We start from the raw sequence: 10,509 nt of genomic DNA, 5'->3' as shown, positions 1-10,509 counted from the left end.
TATGTCTCTCCATCATCCTCAAGTGTTGCACCTCCTGTGAGTGAAAGGCAAGATGGGTTCCCCCAACGAATCAGTGAACATATTTTGGATTGGTTTGAAGTGAGCCGGGAGCTTCTACGGAACAGCAAACTGCACTTTCTAACAAATTACACTTGAATCTTATCTTATTTGTGTCCTTATGATGTCTGACTCCAGTGATGCAGTCATTGAGTCACAGGACACTGGCCTTCAGATAAGACAGTACCGCAAAGCTTGTCACTGAATCTGCGCAACCGGCAAGATGATTCAGCCCGACCTCACTCTGTTCCCCGTCGCTCTGACCACACTTTTAGCTTCCTTCATTTCTCCTCGTATGCTGTCATGAACAAACCGTTTTGCAAAAAGAAGCCATGGCGCCGCACATTACATCTCCTTCTTTCCCCGGTACTGAGGGAGGCCGCTCAGTTTTACTGATTTACTGTTGAGAACGTAAAGGACGTCTATGAAGTTAGTCAATCCTCCTTTCCTCCCCTTCTCCTCTCTGATATCTCCTTTCTCCTCATCCTCTCCTCATCCTCCTCTACTCTCCCTCCTCTTCTCCTCATTCTCTCCTCGCCTCCTACTCTCCTCCTCTACTCTACTGTCCTCTCCTCCTCTACTGTCCTCTCCTCCTCCTCTCCACTCCTCTCCACTCCTCTCCTCTCCTCTCCTCTCCTCTCCTCTCCTCCTCCTCTCGTCTCCTCTCCTCCTCATCTAGTCGTCATCGACCATATGCTTGGGGGGTTTGTCCTTCAGAAAGACTCCCTCTGTCCAGAGAGAGGTCTTCTTCCTAGCCCCTGTGTTCGGGCCCTGTCGTATCTTCAGTATCAGGACCCCCACAACCACCAGTAGGAGTACGATCAGGCCTGTGAGGACCCCTGGAAGGATGGCTGAAGAAGAGGAGTCTGAGGCGGGATGCATATTGCCTGTTTAAAAACAAATATAAAATAAAAACATTATTCGTTAGGTATCTAAGGGTTCGGGTTCAGCTTCCCCCAGGACCTGCATCGTGGTGGTCCACATCGTGCGTGGTCCCCCCCCCCGCCCCCCCACCCGGACCTGCATCGTGGTGCCTGCACCGTGTGAGAGGGACCCTGATACAGGGAGTAAGTCCATGCTCTTTCATAAAACAGTAACTGAGTATACAATACCAAAAGGTAATATAAAAGTAAGTAAACGATGACTAGACTGTCTGTCATGCTTATCACTGCATTAATAAACGATTAATTCATGGTCCCTTATGTTAAACTTAATACGTTTTCAAAGATGATTTCCGCTGTGTGCGCGTCGTCTACCTTGGATGTTGACTCTGAGCTCCTCGGACCGCTGCACCCCCCCCACCCTTCTCCTGGATGGGGAGAGCAGCCACTCCTCCACCCGGCAGTGGTACCGCCCTCCGTCCTCTGGCACCGCCCCGGACACCGTCAGGCTGAAGAGGGCGGGTCGCGGGCGGTGGAACCGGAGCCGGCAGCCCCGCCCACTGACGTCCTGAAGCGTGCCGTCGGGGTGTGCGGTGAAGAGGGGGCGTGTCTCGCCGTCCGCCTCCCTCTTCCAGAACCAGGTGACGTTGAAGGCGGAGTAGGGGCTGGACTGGGCGATGATGTCGCAGGGGACGGTGAAGTCGTGGGACGCAGCCACCGTCATGTTGACCTCTCCTCCTCCTCCGACGGACAGCCGAACCTCTGAGGGGACACACACAGCGTACATTAGGGGTGAGACAATATATTGATACAGCGATTATATCTTCAAGCTTCTTAGTGAGATACGATAAACGATACACTGGCACCCAATATCTTTTTTTTTTTTTTTTTAAGACCATGAATAAAGACAGAAATCCAGCACTTTACCTTTTCAAGGCAATTTTGTATTCATAGTTGCACATACATCTTGATCAGAATCGCGATACTATATGGTGGGCCACGTATCTCGTATCGTTTTGTGAGGTACACTGTGATTCCCACCTCTGGTGTACATGCAACAAACAAACATTTGACGACTTCAGTTCACAACAAAACGTTTGCTTGAACACATAAACGGACACACACACACAGACACACACACACACACACACACACACACACACACACACACACACACACACACACACACACACACACACATACAGACACACATACACACATACACGCACACAGATCACACACGTCCTCATCAGCCAGTGGACCGGGGGCCATCGTACCCGGGTCCCCCACGGTGAGGTGCGTACGCCCGGATGTGTCCACGGCCACCCGCTGCCAGCGTCCCTCCTGCCCCAGCCGGTGCTGCTCCACCCGGCACCAGTAGTGCCCCCCGTCCCCCGGCTGGGCGCTCTGCAGACTCAGCCGGAAGTCGCTGCGGTGGGGCCGGGACAGGGTCAGCCTCCTGCCTGGGCCGCCCCCCCGCGGTCGCGTCAGAAGACCCTCCGGGCTCAGCTCTGCCAGGGTGACGTTCTCCCCGGGTAGGGGGCCCGTGTAGAACCAGGCGAGGGAGAAAGCCAAGCCGGGCCCAAACATGTACTTGGTCATGGAGCAGTTCAGGTCCACGTCGTCGCCCTCGGTGACCCTCAGGTTGCGCTGGTCATGGTCCACCTGCATGTCGAAGACTGGGAGAAGAGGGGGCAAGTGTTTCTGATTCTTAAGATAACGTTCAAAATACAGAATCTTAATCCACAAGCACAAAATCATACATTTGACTTAAAGATTCAGATGAAGCACAGGTCTGAAATCATGATTGTGTTCACAGCTTCTGGGGTCCTATATCTATCGGGAGGTCGGTCGGTGACGTGAACACGCAGGCCTGATGAACCACTCGGATCACTGACCTGGCTCTGAGATCTGCACCGTCATGGTCCGTCGCACCGGCGGCAGATCAAACCAGTTGTCGTTGGGATCCTGCAGCCACTCCACGACCACGCAAGAGTAACTCCCGCTGTCGCCAACCCGGGCACGGCGAATGGTCAGCTCAAAGCGAGGGCCCTCCCTCTGCTGCATGCTGATTCGCTGCTCGTCGCCGGGCGTCGCCTGAGCTCCGGGAGTGACCACGCCGTCACGACTCGAGACCAGGAGGGTGCGGTTGTCCCGTTCCTCCCGCCAGGTGACGGCATAGCTGGGGTTGCCCGGGGTGGTCTCGGTCACGGAGCAGGTGACCACCACGTCGGCGTCGAGCAGACCGCTGATTGACTGGGCGTCCAGGGAGAGCTTGCTCCCTAGTAGAACAGACAGAGACCGGTGGTCAGCAACAGGACGGTCCCTCAGACACCTTCCTGAACGTGTCTGCCCAGCACTCTTTCATGCGTTGGTCCCACTCAGGCTCCTGACCGGGGCCGTGGGCAGGGGTTAGAAATTAGTGAAGTCCAGATTTTATTTTTAAAATGAAGATTTTTTACTGCATTCCTGGACGAGCACAATTCTTAACAGAATGACACCTACAGACACAACCCGAGCTATGCACTTCAAACAATCTCATTTTCTATAATTAAATAGATAGATGGAAAATATACTTACAAAAAAACACACAGAAATAATAGATATATTTTTTGTGTGTGTAATGTTAACGAAATCAACTCCTGATTATACAGTAATGCAGCGCGATTATATGTCTTAAAATAATTATGATAAAAAATATATATTTAATTGCCTTGATATATAATTTAGAAAAACAACAACAATTAATTTAGTAAGTCATTCCCGAGATCCGGATCTCGGTGACCTCAGAGCCGGCTGCGGCCAACTACCGGCTCTGAGGTCCACTTCAGATAAGCCGAATAGCTTATTAGGTGTTAACCACCTCCTGAGCCTAAGGTGGTTAACCGGTGAGTTCTAAGAACCCACCAGTACACCGATGGAGTGGTTCCTCAATTACTCAAACACCAAATAATTAACAGGCTGGGACAATGAGGAGGACGAGGCCTGTATCATTATTCATTCATTCAGTTTAAGTGATGGATTTATGTTTTATTATTTTATTTTAGGTCTTTAAAGAAATTTGCCAGCCAGCACTGTGTTGTAGGGTTTAATCCTATCTAAGGTCTAAACCACCACAGGTTGTTCCATTACGGTACATTCATTCAATAACAGAACACCCCGGACAGGTTTTATTCAAGATAAACTCGTCGACAACGCAGAAACAATATGCTCCAAGTGGCGCAGAAGAATAGCTACAATTCAGCTGATAAAAAAAATACAATATTGTTCTACATTAAAGTAACTCTTATCTAGTGTTGCCAACTGTGATATAAGCAAAATAAATCGTATTGACAATGACAGGACAGCCCGTCAATGTAAATAGGGTTAGCTAACCCTCATTACTTAAGAACCCTTTATTTTGTATATATATATATATATATATATATATATATATATATATATATATATATATATATATATATAAAAAATAATGTATTATGAGTTATTTCTAATGGCTAGTAAGGCCTTCATGGACCGTAGCCCCCCAGACGTCACCTCACCCGGCTGGGTCACCATGACTGCCAGCTCGTTGGACGGGTTCATCTTCTTGTGTCTCTTCTCCAGGAACACCGACGCCTCGCACTGGTAGCGGCCCGCCTCGCTCGGCGTGGCCCCCGCGATGCGCAGCTTGTGAACGAGGACCGTCTCATCGAGCCGCTCCACCCGCAGCTGGTAGCGCTGCTGCCGGCCCCCCCGCCAGGTGATGGCGCCGTCCGGGGACAGCTCCAGGAGCTTGTCAGGGGGGGACCCGTCGCGCCGCAGGGTCCATGTCAGCGTCATGGGGATGCGGGGGGCCTTGACGTGGCACCAGAGCTCCACGTCTCCCCCCAACGTCGCCGCGGTATCGCGTCCCTTCAGAGTCAGCCTCAGCGTGTTCTCTGGGCGGGCAACATCAAAGTGTCAAGGTGCGACGTTGAGCCCCTCCCAGTTAGCAGGCGGGAGTCTTTTAGAACTCAGGTGCTATGTCCGCTCTGACTGGCTGGGAACTGTGTGACGCAAGCTAGCTTACCTCGGCTGACTGGGTGGCCTGAGTAGGAGGGGTTAATGTTGAGTGGGAGGGGTTTAGTGGGAGTGGGAGGGGTTTAGAGGGAGTGGTTTAAGATGAGTAAGGAGGGGTTTAGGGTGAGTAGGGGCGGTTTTAGGGTGAGTGGGAGGGGTTTATGTGAATGGGAGGGGTTTAGGGTGAGTAGGAGGGGTTTAGGGTGAGTAGGAGGGGTTTTAGGGTAGGTGGGAGGGTTTGTGTGAACGGGATGGGTTTAGGGTGAGTAGGAGGGGTTTAGGGTGAGTAGGAGGGGTTTTAGGGTAGGTGGGAGGGTTTGTGTGAACGGGATGGGTTTAGGGTGAGTAGGAGGGGTTTAGGGTGAGTAGGAGGGGTTTTAAGGTGAGTGGGGGGGATTTAAGGCTGAGTGGGAGGGGTTTTAGGATGAGGGAGTGGCTTAGGGTGAGTGGGATGGGGTTATGGTAAGTCTGAGGGTTTTTTGTGAATGTCGATAATGATATTTTTCAAAAGAAGGAGGGGTACTTTTTGTTAGTAGAACATATCAGTTATAGGAGGTATTTTCATTGCGAAGTTAATAGTTTAAGTCAAACCTGAGATATGCCCATGTTATAGATATGTATACATTATTCAAGCTATGAGCTAGTGGAAATTGTACACATTGTGACTCTAATGCTTCAATTGCTTGCTTGTAGTTTTTAGTATAGAATGTGTTTATCTTTCGTCTGAAGGATGTAGTGTGGGAAAGGTATATGTCCTAAGCTAATGGATATTTTCATCACATTTTGTCAATCCTGAAACTGATTGATGAAAGGCCACCGAACAGAACCAGGTTTTACTCACCTAAAAGGCCGACATTCACAGTGCACGTCTTCTCTTGGCTGTGGGACAATTCGACGTCCCCGGTGGGCTTGACGGTCCAATCGGACACGGTGCACCCGTAGGTGCCCGCGTCGGACGGGCGCACTTCCTCCAGCTCCAAGGTGAACGTGTCGGCCGCCGGTCGCCTGGCTCTGACGTCTCTCTGGGCGAAGTCCGGCCCCGGCTCCACCACCCCCTCCTGGCTGAGGCCCACCACCTGTCTGGAGGGACTGGCGGACTTGTGTTCCCAGGTGACTGAGAGTCGACCTCTGAACCCGGTCACTCTACAGGTCAGCTGCAGCCTGCCGCCCTCTGTGACCGCAACGCTCTCACCCCCCATCTGGACGGAGAGCTCACTCGCTGTCAACACAGGAATAATAATACATTCGCTTTACATGGCCCTTTTCTAAGGACTCCAAGACGCTTTACAGAGTGAACACAAAATAAATAATTTACTAAGAAGAACGGAAAAAAGTAAAAAGATAAAAAAAAGGAGGAAGGGAAGGAGTTGGTGTGGTGAGAGTAGTCTTAAGGCGGTGGGTTTTGAGGTTTAAATGAAGGGAGAGTGTTGGCCTGTCGTATGTGGTTGGGGAGGGAGCTCCAGAGGGAGGCTGCGGTAACTGAGAAGGCACTAGCTGTGTTCGAAATCGTTCCCTATTCACTCACTCACTATTCCCTATATAGTGTTCATGACATAGTGCACTTTATATAGAACGAACAAACGAGATTTGGACACTACGCTGAACATTTCTAAACGTAATTTGCGTCAGTGAATGCGCCGGGTATTTGGGTGAGCAGACAGATGCGCCCACATCATGTAAACAAACCGGGCACTCACGAGGAAAGCTGGAGGTTGTATTGATGTTGAATGTTACATTTCCTTGATCAAGTTTTTTCAAATTAATTTTGAATGTTACATATTCTATGTTAAATCCCAAATAAATAGTTGACCTTTCTAAACGAAAGCCGGAGACTCTTATCATTAAATGTATTCGTTTTTGCGGCTATTCAGCTTCTGATCCTCCGGAAAAGCACGACCGCATTGCATTGTGGTATACGGGAGTAACATGTAGGGGACATGATATGTACACAAAAATTTTGGGTATTTTAAGTGCACTATATAGTGTATGAAATTAACCACTGAGAATTTGAACACCACTACAAAATGGGGAGCACCCTACATAGTGCACTATATCCGTGATAGGGAACGATTTTTCGAACACAGCTATGGTCTCCCCAGATCCGAAGCTTGGTTGAAATTATGCAGAAGTTCAGGGCCCTTCTCACAGCAGGAACAACCAAGGTCATGTTTTTAATATAGCAGTGCCCCAGTTTAGACGCAACTAGTAAGTAAATATACATGAACCATTATGGAGCTACAGACAGACATTAATAAAACTGACTAGAAAGAGGAAGTTACCTCGCCCCGAAATCAAAGTTGCTTAAAATTTGAGGAATTGTAGGCATTCAAATGATTCTTGCACTTTTTGCATTTATTGTAAGTCGCTTTGGACCAACACGTCAGCTGTTCAAATATAATGTACATTTGATCCACGACCTTTACCTTTATCAACGATGATGGACTTATCAATTTTCGATGCTGAATCGAGGGAAAGGCTGTCTAACGCTCCGTCTGTAAGACCACAACCCCCTCCCCTCCTGCTCCCCCTCATGACCCTAAAGACCAGAGGGGTTCTGACACACCTGTGGCGGAGATGCTGACCACCTGGGTCGGGGAGTCCCGGTACTGGCCCTGCGTGAAGCTCTCGTCCTCGTTCCGGTCCTGGGGCCAGGCTCTGCAGGCGTACCCCCCCTGGTCCTGCACCCTCACCGGCCTGAGGACCAACAGGTGCTCCCTGGGGCCGGTCTTGGTGGCCAGTAGCTGCCCCCCGGTGTGGCGGTCGCCGTGCTCCGCCCCCACATGCAGGACGCCCGTGGGGCCGAAGCGGGCCAGCTCCGAGCCGTCCCGAAGCCAGGCCACAGAGAAGGACTGTCTGGCGGCCAGGCCCTCGACGCTGCAGGTTAAAGCCAGCTCCTGGCCCTCCTGCAGGGCCTCTGGTCTCACCGACAGCCTCACCGACAGAGAGCCCTGCTCAGCCCCCACCTGGTCTAGTGTGCAGAATAAGTAATAGAGAAGTGCTAGAAGCAATGCTATTTGTGCAAAGTTTGCACACATCCTGTCAGACTACAGACACCACAGGCGACACTGAACCGCAAAACAACTTTGTCTTTTAAGACGACTTCTGTTGACAATAAGTGACTAAAGTTGATTTACCTTTAGCTTTGACCGTCAGTTCGGTGGTCTCTGAGTCCTTCTGAGTGATCGGGTACCAGGACCGGTCAGGTTCCTGGATCCACTCCCGGGCCTGGCAGTAGACCCGCCCCTGGTCCGACGGTTCTAGCTGGGCTATGGTCAGCCGGTACGTGGCCTCAGCCACTTTGTCCAGCCGAACGCCCCCGGCTCCGTAGCGTTCCCTGAACCTCGGCCCGGGACTCGGGGTCAGGTCCTTGTCCAGGGAGACGATGGGTTGGGGGGGCTCTTCCCCGTCCATGCGGAGGTACCAGGTGACGGACAGGTGGGTGTGCTGGACGGTGTTGCTGGAGGCCTGGCATGTCAGAGTGAGCGGGTCGCCTTCGTCCAGGCTCAGCGAGCGGTGGTCCGGGGACGAGACGGTCAGGGTGTTGTCGATCACTTTGATGCCACGACGGAGGAAGAGAAAGATTCGTTCAATCACAGAGTTTACAGTCCGCTTCACAAGATGGGGAATAAGTAGTGAGTTCTAATAAGATATAGATAACACCTTTGGTGCTCTATATGGGAATACATATCCCCCATAAACATTTCGGTACCCCCAAAGATCATGTTACCTTTCACTTTGATCTTAGCAGAATAGGTTCCGTCGTAGGCGGTTTCGTCGTTTACCACAACACATTCATACTCCCCCTCGTCGCTCGCCTTCAACTCGCCGATGGTGAAGAGAGCCGAGTTGGGCGCCAACATCGCCAGGGTGATTTCCCTGCTTTTCACACGGCCACTAAACTTGCCCCAGGCAAAGTGTGGATCTCTGGCGCTGATGACGTTGATGTCCATTGTCTTCTCCGGTTCTTGCATTAGAACCTGAAAGCCCTTCTCTCTCTCAGCGTCCCGGAAGCCGCTCACGTTGCAGGGAACCCGGAGCGGGTGTCCCGCGACCCGGTAGAGAGGCCCTGACGGGACCTCCGTCAGCACGCGGGCCCCTGGACACAGCAGGGGACGGGGGGGAGAGCAGCGCCACGTTAGGTTTCTGATCTCTACATTGAATTCACGTTACGTTTCTGATTTCTACATCGGACAGTTTGGGTTCCCCTTAATTGTGCTGTGGATATAATTTGAGAGGCGCACAGAGAGAAGGTCCACAACCACCCTGATACGAATAATCCAAGTCACCCCGGAAAGATATTCGCCCAGATTGTATTATGACGACTAATGGCGGTACATCCCCTTGACTCATGTTTTAGACTTGAGAAACTGTCTAGCTCAGATGTTTTGTAATAAATTAAAAAATAGCTGCAGAAGAGAAGTCACACGCTTGAGGGAGAGTAAGCATTATTTAGACATTTCCAGAAAATTATGTCTCGTGAATAAACATGAAGTACTGTAAATAACAATATAATATGTATATGTTGACGTCCACCCAAGCCTCAACATAAGTAAAAATATACATACATATTCTGAATAAAAAAATAAAAATCAGTTCTCACCACATTGGATGTGAAGCAGTCCTAGAAGCAGAGTCCTCAGGTAACGCGCCATGGTGAAGCTCCTCATGTTGCAGCTGCATGACCCGCAAGATGTGTCAGCCTCTGTCTGTCAGACGGCTGACGAGATCCATGTCTCGGTGTGACGCCCCTGTTGCCCAAGTGACAGACGGGGGCGAGGTTTCACCTGCGGTTAACCCGGCATCCTGGAGACTGAGCAAAACATGAGCAGAAACATACAATCCTCTACTGATGTTGGGAGCGGTGTGTTTCACCGTGTCACTGTGTCACGAGCTCCTGTTGAAATGTCATCTATACTTCAACCTCTGGACAAGAAGGAAACGTTTTCTGCCAAAAAGAGGATGTTAATGTTTTTTTTTTTTTTAGGATCCAATTTAAAATTGTTTTATTTGTTTATAAGGCACTCAATGGGCTGGCCCCGGCCTATATCACTGAGCTTGTTCAGCCCCACTCTGCCCAAAGGTCCCTCAGATCCTCTAACAAAGGGCTTCTGTATGCGCCACACTCACGGCTCAAGCAGAGAGGTGATAGAGCCTTTGCCATTGCTGCTCCTCGTCTGTGGAACCAGCTCCCCCTGGACATTAGATCCGCCCCCTCCATTTCTGCCTTCAAATCTAGGCTAAAAACCCACCTCTACTCCATGGCCTTCCTTGCCCCTTGATCTTTTACCTCCTGTTCATGTCTGTGTGGTATGCCCTGGAAATGAATGTTCCCCCTTTGTATTATTATGACCTCTATGTATTGTTGTGTTGTATTTTATTCACTTTTTATCTTTATTCATTATTATTATTATTGTTATTTTTAATTATCATTATTATTTTCATTATTTTTATCTTATTGTACAGCACTTTGGTCAGTGTATGCTGCGTGTAAATGTGCTCTATAAATAAAACTTACTTACTTACTTACTTA

General features: G+C 50.0%; 1 protein-coding gene across 1 annotated transcript; it reads right to left on the bottom strand.

Annotated features, from left to right (window-relative positions):
* LOC130373239 (immunoglobulin superfamily member 3-like) lies at positions 1–9,890 on the bottom strand. Its single transcript, XM_056579605.1, has 10 exons — positions 9,580–9,890; positions 8,707–9,075; positions 8,114–8,530; positions 7,543–7,947; positions 5,821–6,198; positions 4,481–4,858; positions 2,837–3,220; positions 2,216–2,617; positions 1,314–1,700; positions 1–944 (listed from the first exon to the last, which is right to left on the bottom strand). Exons 1-10 carry the CDS (start codon positions 9,644–9,646, stop codon positions 733–735), a joined length of 3,399 nt encoding a protein of 1,132 aa, XP_056435580.1. The 5' UTR covers positions 9,647–9,890; the 3' UTR covers positions 1–732.
* Positions 9,891–10,509: the final 619 nt, after the last annotated feature.

This window comes from Gadus chalcogrammus, chromosome 20 (assembly GCF_026213295.1).
Source record: "Gadus chalcogrammus isolate NIFS_2021 chromosome 20, NIFS_Gcha_1.0, whole genome shotgun sequence".
NCBI lineage: Eukaryota > Metazoa > Chordata > Actinopteri > Gadiformes > Gadidae > Gadus > Gadus chalcogrammus.
This window is presented reverse-complemented; position numbering and strand designations above follow the sequence as displayed.

What these genes read in the sequence shown, in the direction of transcription:
- LOC130373239 (XM_056579605.1), bottom strand. Translation starts at nt 9,646, where the DNA reads ATGAGGAGCTTCACCATGGCGCGTTACCTGAGGACTCTGCTTCTAGGA. An exon ending in GGTCAGCATCTCCGCCACAG is followed by an intron (nt 6,199 to 7,542) that starts GTGTGTCAGAAC and finishes CTGTGTTGACAG; the next exon opens with CGAGTGAGCTCTCCGTCCAG. An exon ending in TGTGAATGTCGGCCTTTTAG is followed by an intron (nt 4,859 to 5,820) that starts GTGAGTAAAACC and finishes TTGCCCGCCCAG; the next exon opens with AGAACACGCTGAGGCTGACT.